The sequence below is a fragment of the Notamacropus eugenii genome, chromosome 5, assembly GCF_028372415.1.
Source record: "Notamacropus eugenii isolate mMacEug1 chromosome 5, mMacEug1.pri_v2, whole genome shotgun sequence".
In the NCBI taxonomy this organism is placed as follows: Eukaryota; Metazoa; Chordata; class Mammalia; order Diprotodontia; family Macropodidae; genus Notamacropus; species Notamacropus eugenii.
This window is the reverse complement of record NC_092876.1, coordinates 27,447,937-27,472,704: the sequence shown is the minus strand read 5'-3', so window position 1 is coordinate 27,472,704 and position 24,768 is coordinate 27,447,937. Positions and strand designations below refer to the sequence as shown.

The following is a 24,768-nucleotide window of genomic DNA, read 5'->3' as shown; positions in this document are numbered from 1 at the left end:
CCCCTCTTGTGGGTCTCTATGGCCCAGGATGAGCCCAAGGTCGGGGGAGGGAGGGGTTGGGGGCTCCGGGGAGCTGTCCAGCAGCCCCCCTAGGCGGCGATGGTCAGCAGGAGAAGGAGGCCGGGCCCTGGCATAAGTTAAACACCCATATGAATTTATTAAATCCAGAGTCTGTGTTGGGGGAGGTGGGAGGTGGGAAAGGATGAGATGGGTCTGGGGGTCGGGAGGGAGAGCTCTGGGGCCTCAGCCCCCTCCCACCCACCTCCCTGCCATGATGCGATGGCTTACAATGATTACAGATGGCGCTGGAACTGACACAGGGACAGACAGGCAGGGAGCGCCCTGCTCCCCACACTCCCAACACCAGCCTTCCCCCACATCACAACAGGGGGGCGTTCCCCTGACCCCCTCCAGCTCCCTCCCTCCCCGTCTGTCCAGGGCAGGGGGGATGGGGTCACAGTGAGCTGGGGGGGGGGGGCATGGGGAGAACGTTGATGGCCAGGGAAACCAGGGGAGAGACTAATCCTTCTTCTTTTCCTCTGCCGGCTTGGGGGCGGGCCCCTGGTCCTGTCCAGGGAGGGGGCCATCCCCACTGGGGGCTGCTGGCGGCGTCAGAGCCGCCACAGCTGTCTGCGCCTCCCCGCTCATTCCAAACTCGTTCACTCGTGTGGGGTCCACCCGGTATATCCACCGCTGATAAAGGTAGATGAAGAAGACCACATCTGAAAAAGCACAGGAGAGACCCATGAGGGGGCCAGTGGGGCTGCCCCCACCCTCAGCCAGAACAGCTTCCTCAAGAGCTCCAGGCTCCTCTCAGCTTCCTGAGGATCACAGATTTAGAGATGGAAGGGCCTTTGGAGGCCAGAGTCCAACTTCTTCGTTTTGCAGAGAAGAAAACTGAGGCCCAGAAAAGTGACTTGAATGAGCTTACACCATCGAAGTGACTGAGGCAGGATTTGAGCCTTTGGCCACTTCCTTTGACATGGACCACCTCCTGGATGCATTTAGGAGACCTTGGGGTTGTGGTTCCCAAGTATCCTAGAAGTAGTCCCAGGCCTCCTGGGGAGCCTGCCCCTCCAGGGGATGGCTTTGCCATCGTGGATGGCTCTCCCTGTAAGAGGCTATTCACTAGATGGAGCTGCAATCTGACAGTGCATTGCCCCTTGTTCCCAATTCAGTGTCTGGGATGAACCAGGTGTTTAAGAAATGTTTACTGAATTCGAGCTAAGAGAAGGGTATGACAACAGAATCCTACTCCCTCAGAGGTCTTCCCTCCTTCTGGCTACTCTCCCCACTTCCACCTACAACCCTTTCTTGTCCAGCCGGCCTGTCTCTGCCTCCCTACAACAGGACTCCCATTAGTCCGAGGGGCTGACTGGCATCCTGCTCTCAGGGCCTCACCCAGGGCTGTGCCCCACCCTCTTCCCCATCCCCATCCCTCCAGGCCCCCACGTGCTCACCATCTCGAAGACAGCCAATCCGGTACATCACTGGCATCTTGATGACAAAAGCAAACAAGTCATCAATGAAAGTGTTGAGGGCTTTGTAAGTCAGCATGCGCCAGGGCAGATGGGCCACGGACTTGAGCTTATAATTGATGAAGAGCTGGGGCGTCATGGTGATGAAACCTGGAGATGGATGCAAAGGGGGCAGGTGAACGCACTGGGAGACTTGGAAGGGGCCTCAGTCTCCTCATCTGTAGGGTGGGTTGGACCAGACAGTCTCTGAGGGCCGCCTGAGGCCAACACCTACATTCCACAGAGAGACTGAGGCTTAGAGATGGTCACAGCTCACTCCAGACACCATCAGCATTCATCGGTGTCCTGGGCTACCTGATGTCAGACCTGAGACCTTACAGGATACATGGCCCATATCCCTTCATTTTACAGATGAAGAAACTGTCTTGCCCAGTGGGTCCTATCAGGTGAGGGGTAAAACTGAGATTGTTGCCAGGGCTTCTAACCTCCACATAGTGCTCTGGCTATCACACTGGGAAGACAAGAGGGCTGGCTTGGTTGAGTGGACATAGCTAGAGGGGCCACCCAAGGTCAAGAGGGACCATAGGCGCCCCCATTCTCCTCCCTTAGCTGGAAGGCCCTTCCCCCATCCCTGGGTTCTTCCTTCACAGCCATCTCCAGCACAGCCCACACCTCCAAAGCTTCAGAACTGCAATGGGGAAGGAGTTTACATATAGGGCGGCCATTAGCAGCTGGGTGCCCTGTACCTGGTCCTGCTGGGCCCTCAGGTCTTCCAGCTACTTGGTCACTAGGCCATGGTCCCAACATATCCCCCAGGTCCCCCAGGCACTCCCCCACCATGTACATGTGTATGGCCAGAGGCAGAAGAGAAGTCAGGCCTTCTCAGAGCTCTATTCACTGCCTTGTGGACAAAAGAATAACAGGACCAAGAGGCCAGAGAGTCTAAGGCCAAGAAAGGTCTGGGCTTGCCCAGAGCCCCCAGTACAGCTGACACAAACTCAGGGTCTCTCCTCAGATGCCAAAGCCAATCCCCTTCCTTCCTACTCTGGCAGAAGGACCGCTAACGTGTTCCGGCTGTCAGGGAGGGTCTCACCGAAGGTCAGCAGGAAGCCGTAGAGCATGCTAAGGACCCAGGAGTACCAGCCCTTATGCTCCATGTACAGAAGGCTGTACACAGCATAGCAGCCCAGGAGGGGGAACAGGATCCAGGACAGGTACCTGAATGCCATCTGCATGGGGGGGAGGGAGTGGTGAGTCCTGATAGGGACCTGTCCTCAGGGCCCCTCCTCTCCCACACCCACATTGCCTCCTTGGCCCTCTGGCCTTGCCCAAGGGACTTCCCAGGTAACACACAAGGACTTTGAGCTTCCTAGCACTTGCAGGCTGGAGAGGTGTGTGTGTGCATGCGTGTGCACACCCCAATATGCCCACAAGGGCCCCCCCTTCTGATTCCCCCAGGTCTCCCCCTCTCTCACAGCCCTCCTCCAGGGGAGCCCTCCACACCAGTCTCCTCCCCCATGTCCTTCAGGATGCAGGGTCTGCCTCTCTCCACCTCCTTCTCCCCACCCCCACCCCTGTCTTTTCCAGGGCCCTGCACCCCACACTTACGTCATCATAAATTTTGGTGGAGGACTCTATATATGTAGACTTATCCTTGAAGGTCAGGCGGGGGAATACTCCAGCCACCTTGTTCTCTCGGTCCAGCTAGCGGTGGGGGAAAAACGAGTAAGCGGAGGGAGAAAAGCTCTCTTCGAGGACAACCAGCCCCAATGCCCCTCAATTCCCCATACCCTGAGGGGCTCTAGTACCAGAAAATCCCCAATACAAATTCCCCAATCCTTAGTGGGGGGGCTTGGTCCTGGAAACTCCCTGGTCCTACACTGGGGATGGGTGGGGGGAGGGGTCTTAGCTCCCTGCAGTGGGGGCTGGGAGTCAGGGCTCAGCACTCTCCTGTGCAGAGTTGATTGAGATCCTTACCCGGACATCCATGACCTTGGTTATCTTCCACAGGTCAATCAGGACGCCAATAAAGACGCTGACCTGAACCACAAAGTTGGTCTCATTGTCAAGAATATAGAGAAGGACCACAAGTGACTGGAACACACCAAAGAAGACAGAGCGGACGGAGAGGCCCTCAAGGGACTGACGGCTGTTCCAGAACTGGATGTCTGTGAGCCCGGGATGGAGCAGGAATTAGGGAGGTGAAGTCAGGCATACCCAGGCCACCAGAGGGCTGAGGTGGGCCTGTCTCTATGCTCAGGCTGGGGGCTCCCTCTGGTGCTAGGACCCTCTCCTGTCAGCTCCAGGGCCACCCTGGAGTTCCCCTTGGCTCAGACAGCTGATCCCCTGAAGCCCGGGTGGGGGTGGGGCCTTGCCTGCTCTCTGCCTGGAAGTGCCCGCCTGTTGCCCCACCCTTCTTCACCCCCTCTTCAGGGACTGCCCTGACCAAATCTCCCTGGAGTCAAAGATTTGTGGCATCGAACCTCCAACAAGGCGGAAAACTGCCCTAGTCTTTTTGGAGTAGGAAGGGGCTGCATGTTTGAGGAAGGCTCCTCTAGGCTGGGGGCTCTCTGGGTGGGCCCCTACCATTCTTGAAGGCCAGGAACTCAAAGACGCTGTGGACAATTGAGACGACGATGGTGAGGGCCAGGAGGTAGGGGTTGGTCTCGAGGAGGGCCACCTGGGAGGGCAGTGACACACAGAAGGTCAATGGGAGTGAGGACTCTGCCTGACCCGTCCTCCAGGGGCAGGCCCCAAGCCCAGGAGACCCACTGAAAAGGGCATTGGGAGACAAGAAAGAACAGTCATGGAAAAGTCAGGGAGAAGAAAGAGGGGGAGAGATGAGGGAAAAGTTGAGGAAGGAAAGGGAGCACGGCTGGTGCAACCCAAGGGTGGGTGGAGGCTGGGGAGCACCTGCCCCTCTGCCCTCACCCTGCGTCCCCCAGGACCGGCCCAGAAGCATTATTAGAAGGACTCAAGCTTAGGGATCAAGTGACTCTGACCCTTGTCACCTGGTGGAGCAAGAAAGGGTGGGAGGGAGGGAAGGAAACAAGCATTTCTTAAGTGCTTACTGTGTACCAGGCCCTGGGCTAAGCACTTCGTAAACCTCTCGCTTGATCTTCACAGTACCCTGGGAGTGAGGTGCTGCTCTTGTCCCCATTTTACAGCTAAGGAGACTGAGGCCAGCAGAGGGGAGGTGATGTGCCAAGGGGCACCGCTCACCTTGACGGAGTCCTGCTCCTCATCTGACTGCTCGTACAGGTCCTCCCCCAGGAAGTTCCAGGGCGAGCGGCTGCTCTGGGCTGCATAGAGCTGCCAGCGCCACAGCGACAGAGGGCAGAAGGAGAGGCGCAGGGGCAGGCTGGCCAGGGTCTCGTTGATGGGGTAGTAGTCTCGCTGCAGGTTCCAGTAGTCATTGAAGTAGATGATGGGGTAGTAGTCTCCGCTCACCGCGTCGAACTGCACGTCTACAGGGGAGCAGGAAAGTGGCCATCAGGAGGGCGAGGAGGGAGGGCCCAGACTGGGCCGGGCCGGCAACAGGAAGGGGAGCCTGAGGCAGCCCCCCGGGGCCGGAGGGGCCACCCCAGAAGTCAGGGCTCCGAACTCTGCTGAGAGGCCTGAGGATAAAATGCAAACAAAGAGGGAGAGTCCCAGGATCTGTGATTTCACTGGCAGCTACAGCCAAGGTCCAGATGAGGAAAAGCCCGCTCCCATATGGTTGGGCACCTTCCCCAGGGAGCTGCCTGGAACACCAAGAGGTGCAGAGACTTGCTCAAGGACACACAGGCAGTGTTGGTTGGAGGCAGGACCAGAACCCAAATTTCCTGGGTACCCATGAGACCACACTGCTCCTCTGCAAACACACATCAATCTTACCCCAACACCAGTTTCAAGATTCTGATGTCTGGGGGAGTGGGCATCTCTGAGGATCCAGTGGGCCTCTAAGGCTGGAGGCCTGGCCCCTGGCTCTGCCGGCAGTGGGGAAATGGTGGGCATGGCAGAAGAGACCTGGTTGACATGGAAGTGGGACCCAGAGGAGGGGAAAAAGGGAATGTGGGCATGGAGGCTGGCCTCCTCCCTGCCTTAGAGAAGATAGGCAGAGAGAGGGAGACAGAGGGAGAAGCCTTCAGGGGAGGAGAGATGCTTACACTGGTCCAGGGGTGGAGGCACACTGCCCTTCACCCAGGGCGTGTGGTCATCCACAATGTTGATGGTGAGGTTGGGGTGCCAATGAGAGATGACCTCCACGGGGCCAAAGTCTTCAGCTCGCTGTGGGGAAAGAGCATAGGGCATGCTGAGCTGGAGGGAGGCACTGGCAGCCCCTCCTTTGGGCAGCGAGGGCCCAGATTGCTGGGGCAGAAGGCCCCTTCCTCCAAACATCGGAACTAAGCAGACCTCTCTGCGACCACCCAAGCGAGCCTCGGGCCTTATAATCCACAAAGCCCTCGTGAGAGAAATGGGAGCCAAGCTATAGTTCATGAGCTCTGGCCACTGCACAGGCTTTTCCTCTTCATTCATCTCTGACAAACTCCCGCTCCAAACCTCTCTCCTTGAGCCTCCCATTTCCATCTGGGCAGATGACCAACTCGCTGCTCCTGCCCCCAAAAAGTATTGCCCCTTTCCCCATCCCTGTCCCCCCACTAAAGCTTTCAAGGCTTTTCCTGTGGTCACAATTGAGTGGAGGGTGGGCTGAAGCCTGGGGAGACTGAGGCAGGGAGAACAGAGAGCAGCCTCCTGAAATGTCCGGGCGGGGTGTGAAGCGGCCTGGCCAGCAGCCTTGGTGGGAGGAGGAGTGGTCAGAGGGATGGGGAGAGAGTCAGCAAAGAGGGAGGGGGACAGGAAAAGGCTGCCAACTGGGGAACCAAGAGCTCACTGGTCACTCTGGAGAGAGCAGCTCCTGTGGGATAATGGGATCAGGAGCTGGACAGTGGAGGAGATGGGGGAGTGAGAGACATCAGTTAACGGGGATAGATGAGGATGCTGGACAAGTCTGGGCAGACAAGAGGGAGTTGGGGCTGCCCTGAGGAGGTGTGAGGTGGGGAGAGGCAGCTTCTCAGCTTAAAGTGGGGGTGCCAGGAGAGCCATTGGGGGCAGGGGGCATGAGAGAAGGTATGGGAGACATGCCATGGTCAGCGAGGGAGGGTACAAGGCTTACCCAGTTAGGGGCTTGGTTCCCAGGTTGGCCTTTGCTGTGAGTGGTGACCGTGACTCGGGGCTGTAACTGGGCAGGGCATGAGCCAAAGGCCTTTCCCTTTCAAGTTTCTCTTGCCCAATAGCTCCTGCCCTTGCCCGCCTCCAGCCAGAGTTCCTCAGTATCTGACTGTTCCTTCTCTGTGGCCCCTCATCCCTGGCAGGGTCAGGGCCCGTGTGCCAAGCCTCTGTCTCTACATTCTCTCTCCTGGGCCATAATCCAATTGTTAGCTCTCTCCTTCCCGTCCCCTCCATGCTACAGTTACCCCTCTCACGGCCTCCCCAGTCATCCACATTCCTACCTCAGAGCTGTTTCTGACCCTTCACCCTCCCCAGGGACTCCTAGGTCCCATCAATGCTACCTCGAGACCAGGGTTGCTTCACCTGGGAGAGGAGGATGTCTGAGATCTCAGGGGGCCACAAACTTAGATGGAGAAAAAAAAAAAACCTCTTTTCTTGTACTGACCTCTATGTGAAATTCAGAGCTTTCTTCTGTTGTTACTGTAAACAACAAACCTTAGTCGAGCTAACAATACATGCTATGACAGACGTCACAGTCCTTCAGCTCAGTTATTCCAGATTGCAAAACATCATTTACATTCAATCTAACTTGGAAACTGCTGCAGTATCAGGCTGGCCCATCACTAACTTGGTTTTTCATCTTTGAATCCCTGCCACTTGCTCGGCTTCCTTCTGCTTCCCTGCATTTGACTATGTTTTTAAGGTCTTTAGTTGGAACAGCTCCCCTCCATGCACCAGGTCTTCAGCCTGACCACTGACGTGGTCCAGGACACACATATGAGGACCATGGCCCACCAAAAACCTCTGTCTCCTCTCTCCTCTTCCTCACCACACCAGAGGTCACTCTTTCATCCCCTCACCTCAGCCCATTTGCTCGACTGCACCCTCTACCCTCTCCAAACCAGGGCTATTCTGAAAGCAGAGAGTTCTGAACCTATCACTGCTGGCTCCAAAGCAGCTCCCCAGCGCCCCAATCACAACTCCTACTGATAACTACTAACACCTGCAGCAGGAAGACAGAACCGGCCTCAGAGTCAGGAAGACCTGAGGGCAAATCTTCCCCTGACCAGACACACTGGCCTCAGGGCTCCGGGGGCCCAGCAGCTGTCCCCTTCTCTGCCCAAGGAGTGGAGCGTCACTGCCTGTACTTCGCTTCATGAGAACTTTTCAGAGGTGATGGGGGCAGTGATTACCCAAGGTCTGGCATCCTGGCATTGGGCGGACTTTCTGCCTCCCAACTGGGAGCTGCCCACTCAGGCTGAGAAGCTGAGAGCCCTGGGCCTTCAAAGGTGAGAGGAGGAGGAGGGGGAGGGGGATGCTGGGGACTCTCTGGCAGTTCCTGGGGCTCAAGCACGTGCCAGGTCCTCTGCTCCAAAGGAAGGTTAGACAGCGGGGATGGCAGTTCTGGAGGTCAGGACTGTCCAGGGCCACCCCAGGAGCCTGAGCTCAGCTCTGGGCAGCAGCAGAACTGAGGAAGGAGGCCGATGTGTCTGGGTTAGAGAAGGGCAGCCTCACAGGCATTCAGACATACTAAAGACTGTGTAGGACAAGGAGGATTTGATTTGGCCTAGGTAGGCCAGAGGGCTGAAGGAAGGGCAAAGGCTGCAGGTGATAAAGAGGGTCACTGAAGCCCAGAGGAGGCAGCAGGGCCTAGCTACCCCTGCTCCATCTTCCTGCCTCTCGACACAGAAGGCTGGGCAGCATGACCTCCCATGTGACCCCACTCAGTCACCTACCTCCTCTTCCACAGAGACAGCAAAATAAGCCCCCTCCCCTTCTCAGGGATTCTGGGAGGATTCTTGGGGAGCAGGAGGTGCCATCTTATGCCACAGCCCAGAGGAGACCTGGTCTTCCTCTGCTGCTCACTCCTGGCCCACGGGGCTCACCAAGAATGACCACCATGCCCTCAGACCACACAAGGTCAGGGCCCAGTGAGGCCTCGGAACAAGGGACATCAAAAAGGGCAAGGAGTCACGGCTAAGAGAGACAGGAGGCTGGTGGAGACCCACACCCTCACTATGTACTGGGTGAAGGGAAGCGGCTTGGGGGAAGGGCTGAGAGCGGAGACGCTTGGGCCTGGCCAAGACCTTACACAGAGCGGAGCTGCACGCATCTGTTTGCCCTGATCACCTTAATCATCTCAGGGTCAGCTTCTGTCTCGCCCGTCAGCAGGTTCTTGGTCTTCTGGAATCGCCTTCGTTTATACTTGTTGATCACTGAGAGGAACAGAGAGAGAAGAGGAGGAAGAAAGAGAGCGGGAAGGAGGAGGCCATGAGGGCAGCGATCACCCAGGTCTGGAGCATCAGTGTTGGGGGGCCTCTCTCTCCCCCTTGCCCAGCTCTGGTCCCCAATCCTTCAGGGTTCAAGAAGGCCTGATTCCCGGCCACACTCCCCAGCATGTGGCCTGGTGGATTCCCGAGGCTCTCTCAGGCCCACCTCTGCGACTCAGCTCATCTGCCCACTAACACTGGGACTCTCGAGGCCCCTGGATTCACCAGCAGTGATAGGAGGGGCCTCTTTCTGTCCCATGACACTTGTTGGGGGCCCAGGCTGAGTGCTCCTCCCACATCCCAGCTCCTCATATGCCTGGGGCACTTAGCATGACTGACATTCAAGGCCTCTCAGTGCCTGGGATCAACTTCCTCCCCAACCAAACACTCCAGAAACATCTGCTTTATCGAACTGCACCACAGTGTCTTTCCTAGATCTGTCTTGTGGCTGAAGTATCTGTCTAATTCCCTCAGGGAACATTCCTCCTCTCTCTCCCATCGTTAACATAATTCTCACAAAAGCTAACCACCAGCAGCCTTCTCAGATGCCCTGGCCCACACCCCCTCCAGCTCCCCAGCCCCGAGCAGGGCTGTGCTAGAGGTTTCTGGAGCCCATCTTCCCTCCTAGGGCTCTCCCTTCAGATGGAGGAGGCCTGTTAGCCTAAGGGCTCAGCCCTGACCCAGGTTGGCACCGATGGGTGTTGGGGTCCAGGACAGCATCCTTTGCCCCCCATTCCCTCAGCTTGGCCTGCTAGGGCAGATGGGGCCTTACTTCGTGACGTATGCACAGTGGCCAACCGCCGGTACAAAGCCTTCTGTTTGGGGTCTGGGTGGAAGCCACTCTTGGTGAAGTACACGTGGATGTACATGGAGCCGTTCTGCTGCACACTCTGGAAGGGACAGACAGAGGTCAGTGATGAGGACGCCCAGAGCTCTCTCCAGCCATTCAGACACACTGGCCTCTTCTGGACCAGAAGGTGGCAGGCCTGGTTAGGGTCCCCATCCTTCGCTGGGTGACATGGGGCAGGTCCCTCACCTTCCCTGAGCCTGTTTCTTCACCTGTAAAACAGGGACAATAAGTCATGGTCTGACTCTGACTGTCTGAAGGTGAGAGATGGTCATCACGGTGCTGGGTACCACACAAGGCTCGGAAGCCAAAGGCTGCCCCACCTGACGAATGGGGACACTCTGGACCCCCAAGGGTCAGAGGCGTTCGTGGCCTTTTCAGGCCAGCCACACCAGTCTCACTAGTGTTATTCAGAAGTCCCACAGGTTAGAGCTAGAGAACCTGAGGATCCCTCTCAGCACAGCCAAGCAGAGAGGCCCTGCTCCCCTACAGAGCTGGGCCTCAGGGGCATCCGTGCCAGGCTTCTGGAATACTATGTGCTCAGTGTGGTGTGACCAAGCAGGCCTATGAGCTTGGGAGGGGTATGGGAGTGGAGGGGCCCACATTCAAGCTGCTTTTTCTCATCTTCCCTACTTATAAAGGGCCCAACATGGCATCCATTATGTGTTCCCTCTCACTACCCCAACAGCCAGGAGTTTTCTCCATTGGCTCAACCCCTATGCCTGCCACTTGGGTTTAGGGCCCCTCAGAATCACAGAATGAGCTGGACAGGACCCTTGAGGGAACTAAGTCCACATCCATTCTTCTCCAGGAGGGCACAGAGGGGAGGGAGTTTGCCCAAGGTCAGAGGCCCCCAGTTTCCAGATCCAGGGATCTGACACTGTCCTGGATCACATACTCCCTCCCTTCCTACAGGCACTCATGCTCCAGCCCCACTGGCATCACCACACCCATAGCACTGCCATGCCTGAGGTCTGCTCCCAGCCCATCACCTTCCCTTCCTTTAAGGCCCAACTCTCTGACGCCCCCAAACCAAAGCACTATCTCCCTGCACGCTGCCTTCTCTGTGTCTTAGGAACCCAGGACCGATTGATACCAAAGGCAGGAATGGGGCCTGCATCAGAGCAGGTGCCCCTCAAGGCTCGGCCTGGACCCTGGCATCTGATCACAAGGTCTGTAGTCCCATGGCTCCCTCACACCTTCCCGGAACTGAACCTGGAGGCAAGATGGCCCGAGTTCCAATCTAACCCCATACACTTACTAGGTACGCGCCCCTGGGCAAGTAAATCACTTAACCTCTGCTCACCTCAGTGGCCTCATTTGTAAAATGAAGTTCATAAAAGTACCAGGATTTGCACGGAGCTGTCTGTACACTGGCTCTGTCAGAGGTAGTCACTAGCTTCTGTTCAGTCACTTCAGCCCTGTCTGACTCTCCGTGACCCCATCTAGGTTTTCTGGGTAGAGACACTGGAGTGGTTGGCCATTTCTTCTCCAGCTCATTTGACAAATGAGGAAACTGAGGCACACTGGGTGAAATGACTTGCCCAGGGACACATAGCTAGTTAGGGGTCTGAGGCTAGACGGGGCTTCCTGATTCCAGACCTGGCACTCTATCCACGGTACCACCCAGCAGCCGCAGGCACTCTTTTTGCCTACTTGTGTATCCCCAGCTCTTGGCACACAGTAGGTGCTTTGTCAATGCTCCTAACGTGGCCAGACCCAACTGCATACATGTACACGTAGGGTTGGGCCACCTTCGAGTGTCCTATTGAGATGGAGACTGTGTCTCCAATGTGAGGACACCCAAGTTTCTCCTTCCAATGCAGGCCAGCCCCTTCTTGGCACCTGCTAGTCAGGTGTTTAACTGAGCTGAACTGAGCAGGTAAACTGAGGGCTGGGGAGAAGGCCAGGGCCAGGCACCCTCTCACCGGTGGGATGTCCAGCTCAGCATAGTGCTCGTAGCAGCCATCCGCATTCTCGCCACTGGTCCAGTCCCCGTAGACGAGGTCTTGCTGCTCCCAGAACAGCGCGGAGGTGGTGTTGAAGTCTGTAAAGTGCTCATGCTCAGAGATGTACACATGCAGGTTCTGTGGGGAGAACGGCCTCGCTCCAGCATCTCCACCCTGGTTGGCCATGGATGGGATAGAGGACTCTCCTTCCCCCAGTGCTGTCTGCAGCCCCTTGCACTCCTGGGCCTCCCTGCTCCCAGGGAGCACCAGGCCTGCTCTCTGTTTCCAGCTCCTACCTCGTTCAGGCCAAGCCCTCCTCACTCTCCCTGCGCCATTGCCAGGGGCAGGTCTGAGCCCCTGGACACTCCCCAGCATGGTATTTATGGGGGGCCTGGGTGGGCTCCCTTCTCAAACACCTCAGTTTGATGGGCTCTGGTGCCCAGCCTCACCTGCTGCTGGGAGCCTTCTCTGCTCCCCAGGCTCAGTTTAGGCCTGACCCCCCTGAAGCCATCCACTCTTACTACCATTCCCTTTTCCCCAAACTGTCCCATATTTGCTGATCCATGGGCATGGCACTGCCCACCCAGGAGACAAGAGGAGCTGCCCACAGATAGGGGCTGTTTGTACCTCTGACCCCAAAGCCCAGCACAACAATGAGCTCAAGGGTTTGCTGAACTGAACAGAGGGCCAAGTTGGAGGGAGCTGAAGAGGAAAAGCCCTGCCCCAAACCATGGGACTGATCCCCAGTCCTCCCTGCCCAGCCCTCACCACCCTCCCACTCCTCACACTCTCACCATTAAAGTGTCTTTTGGGAAGAGGTTGCGGCTGGGCACTCGGGGGGCTCCCCCAGGGCTGGTTGGGTCCTGTGGTGCCGGCCCACGACGAAACCAACAGCTGATGGCCCAGATAATGAAGATCCTACAGGGCGGGAGAGGAGGAAAGAGCAAGGTGACCAGGCCTGTTGTACCAGGCAGAGCACTGGGAGTCATGGGCCAGCTCAGGAGGTGGAGAGTGAGCAAGGCCCGGGCTAGTCACTTCCTCCCTAGGATACCATGGGGCCAAGGACACCAAGTGCTAAAGGGCCCAGACAAAGCCTGCCACAGGGAGGTCACTGGCACAGAGAACTCCAGAGAAAGGCATGCCGCTGAGTTATGCCAAGGCTGGCTCTGCCCTCACCATCGCAAGCTGACTCAATCACCACCTTTGTGCTGTGTGATCACATATATCTGGGCCTTAGAGGGTCAGACAAGACAATCTATTCCAGCTCTCACCCTCTGAATCTGAGACAGGTGAGCCAGGTCACCAAAATCCCAGGGAGCCATGGCTCTGTGGATCCATCTGAGCCAAAAGGCCAAGGGAGTGGGAGGTCTTGCAGCAGCCCTGGAGCCCCCAGAGTGGCTCTCACCACCTTCACTCACCCCACCCCCACTGGATGGCCACGGAGCTCTCCCTGCTCATCCCCCCACCCCCGCCCAAGAAGCTCAGCTCCTTCCAATTTCAGCTTAGGCACCAAATCTGTCTGAGGCTCTGCCCAGCTGCAAGGCCCTCTGGCAAGGCTACTATGCATCTGCTGGTCTGTGTCCCAGATCAATACACACATCAGCCCACCAATCTGTCTGTCTACCTCCATCCATCCACATCTCCCTGTCTCCCTTTCTCCCTAGCTAGGGAGGATGCTTCCCCCATCAGAACATACACTCTTAACATGACTAAAAGCAATTAGTTTTGCATGACTATACATATTTGTGATAGGTTTTGTTTTCTTGTCTTCTGGAGGGAGAGGAGAGGGAAAGAATTTGGAACTGAAAAGAATGAAAATGTCTCTGTGCTTTAAAAAACAGAAAAAAAACCTTGTAAACCTGAGGACAGGGAGAAAGTCAAGTGAGGGGGAGGGGGTTGGAGAAGAGTGCTGGGTTCCGATTCCACCTCAGCTTTGTCGGCCCCTCCCTCAGCCCTCGGGCTCAATGCCAGTCGTATTCTTTGGTCCTTGGCTCCCCAGGGCCTGGCACCAAACAGGAGAGAAAGCAATAGCTGGCTGGCTGCCGAGGCCACACTGTGTGGGCAGCAGCCCAGGACCAGAGTGACAAGATGCCTGGTCTCGAACCCTGGCTCTGCTGCCATCTATCAGTCTGCTGAGCGCTAAGCGGCCTCCAGAAAACTAGAGAAGGCCTCTCCACCACATCTTGTGACCCATCTATGCAGGCGCAGGGAGGGCAACAAGGGGCTCCCTACCTGACAGCTGCCCAATCCAGGAAAGGCCCTCATGCCTCACTCCACACAGCAGCCTCCAGTCCTCTGGGGCACGTACTCCCTGGGCACACCCAACAGCCCCTCCCACATGAGAAGGAGTATGGGCCAAAGAGCTGTGTGTGAATCCTGCCTCTGACACTTACAGGTGAGGTAACCCTTCCTGCTCTACAAAATGAGAGGTGGGATGAGTCCTTTCCCTGCAGATGGCTGACCCTGAAAGAGGAAACAGAAGGAAAGGAGGAAGAGGGGGACAGAGGAAAGAAGAGGAGAGGAAGGCAGTGACAGTGGACAGAGAATGCAGCCCCTGTAGGCGAGGGCTGTGCCCTGAGTCCTGGGGCAGCCTTCAGCGCCCAGACTGAGCTTCCTCCCAAAGAGATGAGAGGGCAGATGGGAAAACCTGAGAGGCAGAGCTGGGGAAAGCCAGAGGGTCAGGATACCACAGCCAGAGGGGGCCGTGCTGACCAGGGTTCATCCAAGATGACTGGCCCCGGAAGGGCCCTCAGCAGCCTGTCTTGTCCCACAGTTTTCCTCGCCACAAAGCTGGGAGGGTAAGAGTAGCTAGCAGATTTACAGGAGAGGATGCCAGAGTGAGCAGAGAGGCCCTCCACTGGACCAGGCTCCTTCCTTTGATATAGCCAGCCCTCCTAGCCCCTCAGGACCTAGGCCTCGGCCTCCCCCATGACCCTTCCCTCAAACCTGCAGCCTTTCCTAACAAGGTCTCTGCTCAGTTTGAGCCCTCCCCTCTTCACACAGGTCAGCCAGCAAGAACATCAGACTGAGTCTTACTATTTTACAAGTGAGAAAACTGAGACTTTTCCACCTGTGGCACCCATCACTGTTTTTCAGGTACTAGATTCCTCACCCTTCTGTTCTCTCTGGGGCTTCACACTCTCCCCCCAAGCTTCGGACGCTCCTCACCTGCTCCTTCCTTCATGGCCCACCTCTGATGCTTTCTTATCTGGGCAGCCTTCCTTAACCCCCCACTCCAAGCAAGAGAGATCTCTCACCCCTCAAATTCCTCCCAGCATTTACTTCTCAATTTATCTCTGTCCATACCTTTCCCCTTTGGGGGGGGCTCTCCTCCATGTCACCAGTGACCATCACAGGCCCCCATTGTCCTGCCTGCTGAACTACTGCCATGTGGCTCCCAAGGTTTTCCAGCTGCCCCACTGCCCCCAGGGCCCCACCCCCAACCCCAGCTGTCAGGCCTAGCTATGATGGCTTCTCTTATGTCACCCAGTGTGACATGGCTTGGGATGACAGTTATCCCGATCTGTCTTCTCCCCGCGCTAGATGTCAGCTCCTGGAGAGCAGGAGCACAGGACTCCCCCTGCCCCTGTAATGGCAATCAAAATAGGATTTCTGCTGTTTTTGTTTTAGTATAATCGAGTGCCTCTGACTGAATCTTGCCTTTAGCAATCAAGAGTCTTTCCAAGGAATAAAGTACAGAAACAAGAGTTTCTTTAACTAAAAAGAGTGTATGTATTTGTATTGCTAATTATTTTAATGTGATTAAAGATCTTCCCCACTCCATTAATGGGCCTGCCCATTAAAGGGAGTCTGGTTGGGGAAGATTTGTGAGAAGCTTCCCACAAATGAGGCACTGGTTCTCAAGGATTGTGATGCTCTCTGACTCTGAAAAAGGTATAAATACTTTGAGTGGAGGTTTTACTTTGGGGCTTAGTTTTGCAAGATTTGAGTGCCAGATGAGGACTCTGGGAAGCTGCTAAAGGAGCCTCCAGCTTTGAAAACCCAGATGTCAAGACTGCTGGGGTTTAACTGTCTGTTGCATTCAGGCAGAGGAAGCCATGTCGACTAATCTTTTGATTTCTCTGTATTTTCTTTGAAATTCAGGGTCCTGACTCCCTGAACTAACTGAATGATGTATGTACTTGGTTAAAGGAACGATAATGTGTTTGATTAAAGTGATTGTTAACCCCTCAAAAGCTGCCTTTCCTTTTATGAATGAGAATCTAAGAACCTGTGCTAACAGACACCCCTCTGCGTATTGGGGTGCTTACTGATATAGTCCCGCACACCGGGAGTTCCACACATTCAGGGCTCTCAGTAAGTATTGACGGCATCTGAAACTGAGAACCTCACCAGGAATCTGGAAGCAGGACCTGTCCAAGATTTTGCAAAAAGAAGAGGGGGACACCTGCTCACTCTTCAGCAGTCCCCATTTTATGGCAGGGAACAACTGTGGTTTGAGAGAAAAAAAGTCACCAAGGGGCTAGCAATAGAGGTCAGTCAGGGCTGCTCCTGCCCATCACAGGTTTCTGCCCTCTGTGTTCAAGAAGAGGAAAGAGGTGCAAAGATGGACCTGCCCGTCATCTGTCAGGCAGGGCATGACCACTGCCAGGGCTAAGCAGAAAGGCATTGAGCACCTGTGGACTGAGCTACATTCCAGTTAACTCAGGCCCCGGTGGTCCACAGTCACCAAGCACAGGCTGAGCAGCAGTTCTGGAAGTGGAAACCAGGCTCTCAGCTGCACCCTGAGCTATTTCGATGAGGCCCCAACAGAGGCTTCCAGGAGCCTCTGCTGTGATCCAGCCAAGTTCTTTCCCCGAGCCTTCATGTCCTCATCAGAGCATCAGACCTGGGGTCAAGAAGGCCCAAGTCCAAAGCCAGTCTCAGACAGCCACAAGTTGTGTGATCCTGGGCAAGTCACTACACAGGTGCCTGCATCAATTTCCCCATCTGTTAAATGGGAGTCATTTCAGCCCCTACCTCTCAGAGTCAAAAAAGAGAACACCTGTAAAGTGCTTAGCTCAGTGCTCTATAAATCCTCCCTCTGTAAAATGTGAGAACTGCATCCAGAGTTCATGAAGAAACCACGCTCTCTCCTCTGGGATCCACACCTGTTCCAAAGGAGGGGGTTGGACCAGCTGATTTCCAAAGTCACTGGGGACCCTGGCATTCACTGCATGCTCCACCATGTCCCCCTCTCAGTCTGGCAACATGCACGTAGTGGTGACCAGACCAAGGCTGCAGCAGGTACAGAGGAGTCCCCATCCATAGCGCTGGAGTTGAAAGGACATGCAGGAGCCAACCAAGTCTAGCCCTTGCATGTGACAGACAAGTAAGTGGAGCGCAAAATCTCAGGAGGAGACTTGGAGTCTGTGCCTCCTATGCCCCCTTAGTCACACTGGACCAAAGCTCTCTCCTGGCCTGTCTGAGGGGATTGAGCCCATTCCCTTCCCTAAACCACAGCCGACCTCAAAGTATCTGTGGACTGTGCCAGATGCTACCATTCCAGAGCAGGCCAGGGCCCTGCTCCAGGACTCAGTTTCTAAAACCTACAAAGGTAGACAAGACTAGGTGTTCCATAAGGCCCCTTCTGGAGCTCATGTTTCCAATGTTTGACTCAAAATACCTGACTCCCCCTAAAGTCTGGCTTTGCTGATAAGCAAACAGGCACGCGCGCACACATGCACAGACACACAGACACACACAGACACAGACACACAGACACACAGACACACACACACACACACACACACACACACACACACACATCTCCTTTTAGAGATTTGGTCTCACCCAAAGATACCCCCGTGTCCTGTTTTCCCAAGAACTCCTGGGGCACAAGACCTTTCTCACCAGGGCCATGGTGCTGGCTAGCCCCCCAGGCTCTCCTCTCTTCTTACCCCTCCCCCAGGATCAGCTGGTTTCTCCATGCAGATAAGGTCCAGACCCCATCTTGATCCCCAGGATGGTGGCCTCAGGGGCAGTGGCTGGCAATCCCCATTTGGGCAGGTCTCCATATCATACATGCTGCCTGTCTTCTCCTCTCACCCAGAGTCATGCCCTAACACAGGTCCTCATCCCCTCCTTCCTGGACTGACACACTTCTGGGTGTCTCCTTGTCTCTAAGTCAGGGATGCTGGAACTGCCCTGGCATCTTGCTGAAACTGAGCGTTGCCTTCAGTTCTTTTTTTGGTTTTGTTTTTGATTTGTTTTTTTGGAGGGGGAAGGCAAGGCAACTGGGATTAAGTGACTTGCCTAAGGTCAAACAGCTAGTAAGTGTCAAGTGTCTGAGGCTGGATTTGAACTCAGGTCCTCCTGACTCCAGGGCCAGCGCTCCATTCACTGTGCCACCTAGCTGCCCTTCCTTCAGCTCTTGCCCCCCCATATCCCCACTCCCTCCCTCAGACGACTCTGCTCGGCCCTGAGGCTCCTCACTAGCTGGGCCCTGGTCGCCTTCCCAACCAGAGGACCTCTTCCCCATCTCTCATACCTAGCATGCCTTCTCCACAAGGAATCCAGCCTTTCCTTCAGATCTGGGTCCTGGCAAAGAAGCCCTCCTGGACTCCCTGTGAGCTTTGTGAGGACAAGACCTAGTCTGGCCTACCTTTCTTTGGATCACAGTGCCCAGCACAGAGCAGGCACTTTCAACACACTTGGTGACCAGCTAGAAGACCACATGAGGTGGCCGACTGCCTGGAGACTGCAAACAACCCCAGTTAAGATGGAGAGGAGGCATTAAAAATGCTACTGTGCTAATCCAAGTTAAGCAGCCAGAGTAACAGAGGCAGGGATGCCCTAGGCAGTGTGCTGACTTAGCCAGACATTTGGTGAGCACGCAGAAGGGGCCTGAGCACCTCTAGAAGTGTGACGAAGGTCAGCATGGACTGGGGATGGCCACAGGGAGTAGCCGTGAGGCCTCTTCTGTGAGGAGATGGGCTCCCAACACATCGTCCCTGACAAGACCTGTTGGGGACATGGTGGAGGGAAAGGGCATTCGCTGGTCGCAGGGATGATCCTTACCTGAACAACACGCCTTTGATGACTTGCCAGGCGTTGGGAGCGGCCTGCGCAGCTCGGTTCTGTTGTTGGGTCTCTGTGGGTGCATCTCCTCCAACACTGCCATTGCTGGTCACCTATGGGGAGCCAGGACAGAGACACAGGGGCTCAGAATGGAAAGAGGGCTTTGGCTAAGGCTCTCCACCCAGCCTCTTGCCTCCCCATGGGTCCAGGACGAGAGTCTAGCTCCTTGGTCTGGACTACACTATCAGGGAGAGGCCTAAGGAAACCCCAGTCAGAGCCCACAGCACTGAGAGGTGAAGTACCTTGGGGGGGCTCAGAGTACTCCTGGCTCTGAGGCCAGGCCCCTGACCGCTGTGCCCCAGGTTGGCAGAACAGTGAAGAGAACCACCAGGGCCACATCTGGTCTTAAACGATTTCTTCTTATTATTTGCATCTTACAGCTAAGGAAACCAAGGCACTGGGAGGAGAGAAGGCCTCATGGCTGGGCCTTCCTACACTGGGCTGCACAGCTCCTGTCTGCAGCCCCTGGGAGAATAAATCACCACCTCACAACATAATGGACCAAAGACCAGGAGAAAAGATGTTTCCCATCCTTGGGCTTATTTCATTCACAGGTTCACTGGGAAGAGCCCAGGCTTGGGAAGGCAGATCTACATGACAGGCTCCATGTGACCCCGGAACGAGGCCCTGCCCCCTCTGCCCCAGACTCCACAGATGTTCTGGGGGCAGCAGGGTGACCTTGACCAGGTCTTTTCTCTGGGTCTTGGTCTCTCACAGGATTTGGAGAGCATCTGGCCCAAATCTCCTTTTACATATGTGGAAACTGAGGCCCAGAAAGGGCAAGGGCCTCAAAATCCAAGCCTAGACCCCTGCCACTGTGCTATGATGCTGCCTGATTCTTCTCTAAAAGAGAAGGGTCGACCTGTGAGTGCTGACACCCAGTGTCTTCTTGGTGACCTTGAACAAGCCCCGAAGGCTCAGTCTCATTTTCCCCACTCCACTCCCCAGCTAGACCAAGGATCCTCCAGATAGAGCAGGCACAAGGCAGGGTGGTTTCCCTGCTCCAGGAGCCCACTGGGAGCCACAGCATGGGAGCTCTGGGACATGCCTGGGCTCCAGGCAGTGAAAGCAGTGAGCCCATCTCTCCTTTGACCCAGGAAGCCAAAACCAAGTGTGAAGGAAAATGACTTTCTCAAGGTCACTCAGCAATTCCCCAGGCTAGCCTAGTGTTCAGGCTGCACAAGCTGGGCATCTATGATCTTCACACTCACCACAGGTCAGAACTGTCCTTTGACAGACAAAGCCACTGAGGCCTGGAGGAAGGTCATTCAACCAGCCACCTCCTGAACTGCCTTCGCTCTTTCTCTTATTCCGTGACATTCAAAAAATTGTTTCCAAACTGAAATTTTCAAAATCAAATTTCTAGAAGCTCTTTTGCTATTGTCCAGGGCAGCCTGGGGTGGGGGTGGGGGGCAGGGGAGCCATCCCCACCCCAGCCTAACACACCTTGGCTGGCACCATCCTGCATTCTGCTCCCATAATTCTCAGTTACTTCTGGGCTGGAGGGTGGTCTTAAACAGGCTGTGCTGGTCGCCTCCTCCCAGACCCTCAGGCCCCAGGATTTTCTCCTAGTTGGGGTCCAGATGGAGCGCTTGCCAGATTTGGGATCTCAGCCCATCCCAGAAAGCCTCCTGGGCCCTTCCCTCCTCACCCCCATCACTCATGCTACCCCTGGGCACCTCATGTCTCTCTGTCACCTGACTCTACCTCCCCATGAAAGTGAGAGTCCCCATCAGCCTGGCCTGAAGGGCAGGGACTTTCCTCACGGTCCTTGCGGCTTCCTGATTCCCCCTCCTGTACATGAGAACAGAGAAAGGAAGCCACCACAAGAGCAGCTTTTTCACAGTCTTCAGGACACTGCCATAACCACCACAGGAATGGAAGGAGACAGTTCTGGGTTGAGGACCAACTGACTGACTTGGAGATCTTGGGCAGGGTATGCTCTAGGTCTCAGTTTCCCTATGTAAAGTGAGGGGTCTGGCCCAGAGACAAAAGCAGTGCAAGGTGAGTGACCTTGGGCAAGTCCCTCTAGCTTGTGGGGCCTGTTTCTCCATCTGTCAGAAGGGAAAGCTGGACTGCAGGCTGTCTCTGGGGGGTTAAGTCCCTGGCCCTTTGGAACACAAGCAGTGGAGGCCCCAGCGTGTCACAGAGTCATTTGTCCATGACTGCTGAACCAAGTCCAGAGACATGTGCACTCTTCCACTTCTGGCCTGGGCTTTTCCACCAAAGAGCACCCCACACAGCAGCACCTCAGGGCACCTTCCCAGGCACAAAGTGTCTGTGCATGACTGGTCCTTGATGGGACTGGGTTGGCAGGTGCCTGGGCAGCCAAGAAGAAAGTCCTGACCAGGCTTAGCCATGGTGGCCAGCCCATGGCAACCGCAAACCAGCCCAGATTGGGATGGGCTCTAAGTCCTCCTGATGCCTCACGTTAAGTCCCCCCACTTCCCAAGGCCCCCAATAACAACCCTGTTATTATATTATGCCCTGTTTCAGGAAGCTGCCCTGGCTGATCTGAGTCTATGAGGTTCTGGTGACATTCACCAACCTGGTGTTCAAGGCTTCCAAAGCCTTGCTCCTACTCTTGATAATGCTTCACTCCATGGTCCCCTTCTCCCCAAGGCCCAACCTGAGCCCTAGGAGGCTTGTGTTCTCTCTCCTGCCCCCCTTGTCTCTCTCTCTCCATCCCTCCCTCTCTCCTTCCCTTTTTTCCCATTTGTCTGTCTCCTCTCATCTCTTCTTCCCTCTCTTTCTTCTGCCACTCTCTCCCCCTCTGTCTCTCTATTTGTCCATCTCTCCCTCGGTCTCTCTCTCGGTCTTTCCCTCCCCTCTCCCTCTTCCTGGCCTGTCTCCATCCTGAGCTCCCAGGCCCCTCACTGGATGCTGAGCTCAGAGCCTGGAAGCTGTCCCCTTGCCCTAAGGGGGGAGTATTCTCCTGTGGCCCCCTCCTACTTGGGCAGGACTGAAGCCCTGCTGGGCCCACAGGGGCTTAGCCTGCCATTACAAGGCCAAAAAGGAGGGCAAACACACAGGACAAAGTTACTGACACTGTTGACACTCTGAGCCAAGCGTGCTCCCCACTCCAGACTCCCCCACTGCAAACTGAGGGGGCAGAGCCCCAGATCTGAATGCGGGGGTCCCCACGTGGTGGGGAGCCACACTGCAGTGGCTGCCTGCCCTCCTGGGGCAGGATCTCCCTCACCAGGGAGAGGGGGCAGCGGCCGCACTGGGGTCCCTTGGAGCCAGCGGGCAGGGCCCAGCACCAGTTAAGATGCTGGGGGGCCAGGGAAGGCTGTGCGGTGGAGGAGGAGGGGCCCTCATGGCAAACCCGGGGCTGGGAGCTGCCTGGCCAGGAGCAGAGGGAGGAGCCGAGTCTGGACTTTGAACCAGGGCAGGCCTGGAGCCGCCCTGGCCGCTGACCCCTCTGGGCCTCAGTTTCTTCATCTGTAAACGGGGGGACCAAGGCCTGCAGCACAGAGCGGCCAGTCTGGGGAGGGGGGTCTCTGTGCCCCGTCTGTCTGGTCTCCCACGTATCGGGCCAGTGGCGCCCTCCCGGTGTGTCCAGTCATCACACAGGGTCCCAGGGAGGCGCACAGACACCGGACCGGACCCCGCGGGGACAATTAGGAGATGGGGGGGCGACGGAGGGAGGTGGAGGGATGGCCCCGAGCTGCCCCAGCCCGGGAAGGCGAGGGGCTTTTTCGAGAAAAGGCGCCTCCTCCTCCCGCAGGCCACCCACCGGGAAGGGGGAGGGGCGGCGGGGGCAGCTGGGAGTCAGAGCCGGGTGGGAGGGAGGGCCCTGCGGCGCGCCCCAGGAGGGGGTCCGAGGGGCCGCCCCAAGACTCCGCGGGGCTCGAATCCGGCCCCGCCGGGAGGCCGCGCCGCCGCCGGGGCCGTCTGCTGTGCTCCCGCCCGCCGGCCTGGCCGCCTACCTGCCCGGAGCCGCCTCCGGTTACCGTCGCCGCGGCAGCCACTTCGCTCGGGCTCCCGTCCGCCTCCTGCGCAGCCGCCATCTTCCTGATCCGTGTCTCCGCCCCCTCCACAGGCCCCGCCCCGCCGCGCCCGCTCTCGCGAGAACTGCCCCGGGCCGCCGGCACCCGTAGCTACGTCCAACGGGCCACCGTACCCCTCTCCGAGTCCGGCCGCCCAGCGCGAGCGTGCTCTCTTTGGAGGCCGCTCCCCGGTACCCGGGAGCCAAGGCCGCTGCCGGCCGCCACCTGCGTCCCCCGTTGTCAGGCGCCCTTGCGCCGACCCCTCATTTCCGAGGCCCGGTTTTCTCTCGTCCGGCCCCCTACCCTACCCCGCCACCGTTCGCGGCCCCCCCCCTTCGGCCACGCCCCCGACCGTTGTCAGTCGCGCTCCCCGCCTCCTTCCCCGCCCCCGGGGAAGGGGGCAGATCCTTTCCCGGGCCCCAGCCTCTAACCTGCCCATCCGCCACGCCCCCGCTCTCTTCCGGCGAGAACCGCGGCCCACCCTCCCGACGGCGAAGTCCCTCCTCAGCCACCGTCCGACGCGCCTTGGGTTACACCCCCTCTGTTGGTCACGATACCTCTCCCCTCCCCCAGACGCTTAGTCCCTTCGCGGCCACCGTCGAACCTCCTCTTTGGCCACGCCCCCCGACGAAATTCGCGAACTGTGCTCAGTCCCTTCCAGGCCACCGTAGCAACCTTGGTTCGTGGCCGCGATCGCAAGTTTGTTCCTGGTGCTTTACTGCCCTGTCCCTCTGCTCCCTCCCCTCCCCCCCGCCAACCCCGCCTCGCCGCCGTCCCGGCCGCGCTTCGCCAATTTTCCTGCTGGTCCTCGGGCAGGCGCACGCGCGTGGGAGCCCCGCCCCCAGCCTGGCCCCAGTCTAGAGCCCACCGCCTCGACAGTCCCTGAGGACTGACAGTCGTTCTTCGTCCTGGGCGATCCTGGCTAGCATCTTGGAGGAAGCGTTCTTTCTTTCTTTGTTTTTGATTAAGAGCTCCTCGGACCCGGCCCGAGAAGGAAAGGACCCAGGCCGTCCCCCCAATCCAGCCCCCTCGCTCCCCCCTCATCCAGCCCCCTCGCTCCCCCCCCATCCAGCCCCCTCGCTCCCCCCCCATCCAGGCCCTTGCCCTCGGATCAGCTGCACACGCACCGCTTCTGAGGGGTCCTGGTGCAGAAGGGGAGGACAGATCAACGAACTGATCTGTTTTCTTTGTGCACCCCCTCTCACTGCCCCATCTTGGGGGGTCGCACAGGGAGCAAATAGGACTCCCTCCTCCGTCTCCCCCTCCCAGCCTCTGAAATCAGAGTTCTCCTTTGCCAAGGTGCGCCAGGCTCTCCGTCCCTTCAGAAGCCAAAGAGGCAGCCTTTCTAGGGTGGCCATTACCCTGGGGTCGCTGAAGCCCGTGTCATTACTTCTGTTCTCACAGTACTAAACATTACTCTAAATGGGAGTGATGGGTGGGGTGCGGCTGAATGGAAAAGGGAGCAGGAAATTAGGATTCAGGGGAACACAGCCCCAAATGGCCAAGAATTATGGAGGGAGTCGGGGGTCACCTTTAGGCAAAGCTTGGACGATGCCTGGACAACTCTATGGGAAGGGAGCCTGGCCAGCTGAGCTTGGACTGCCACCTGGTGGTAAAAAGTGTCCTGTGCCTAGTGGGGACGGGTTGGGGGGGGTCCCCTAGACCTCCTCGCTGCTTTCAGTCCTGGCCAGCTCTTCCTGAGCCCATTTGGGGTTTTCTTGGCAAAGTTACTTAAGTGGTTTGCCATTTCCTTCTCCAGTCCATTTGACAGATGAAGAAACTGAGTTAGGGTTAAGTGACTTGCCCAGGGTCACACAGCTAGGAGGTGTCTGAGGCCAGATTTGAACTGAGATTTTCCCGATTCCCAATCCAGTGCCCTGTCCACTGCCCTGCGCTCTGCTCTGTGATAGCACTTTGGAACTGGCCAGTGCTAGAAGTACT

The 24,768-nt window shown here is 56.9% G+C and overlaps 1 protein-coding gene across 4 annotated transcripts; it reads right to left on the bottom strand.

Moving 5' to 3' along the window:
* Positions 1–133: 133 nt before the first annotated feature.
* Positions 134–22,898, bottom strand: CLPTM1 (CLPTM1 regulator of GABA type A receptor forward trafficking). 4 transcript variants are annotated; one of them, XM_072607996.1, is made up of 14 exons: positions 22,768–22,898; positions 18,776–18,888; positions 12,550–12,673; positions 11,735–11,893; positions 9,732–9,849; positions 8,820–8,905; positions 5,627–5,747; positions 4,701–4,945; positions 4,065–4,158; positions 3,456–3,646; positions 3,087–3,182; positions 2,572–2,707; positions 1,461–1,628; positions 134–722 (listed from the first exon to the last, which is right to left on the bottom strand). In XM_072607996.1, exons 1-14 carry the CDS (start codon positions 22,846–22,848, stop codon positions 520–522), a joined length of 1,935 nt encoding a protein of 644 aa, XP_072464097.1. In that variant the 5' UTR covers positions 22,849–22,898; the 3' UTR covers positions 134–519. The 4 variants fall into 4 exon arrangements, with proteins under 4 accessions (XP_072464097.1, XP_072464099.1, XP_072464098.1 ...); XM_072607998.1 differs by lacking the exons at positions 18,776–18,888; positions 22,768–22,898 and adding exons at positions 13,988–14,218; positions 14,924–15,037; XM_072607997.1 differs by lacking the exons at positions 18,776–18,888; positions 22,768–22,898 and adding an exon at positions 15,062–15,148.
* Between the last annotated feature and the right edge of the window lie 1,870 nt (positions 22,899–24,768).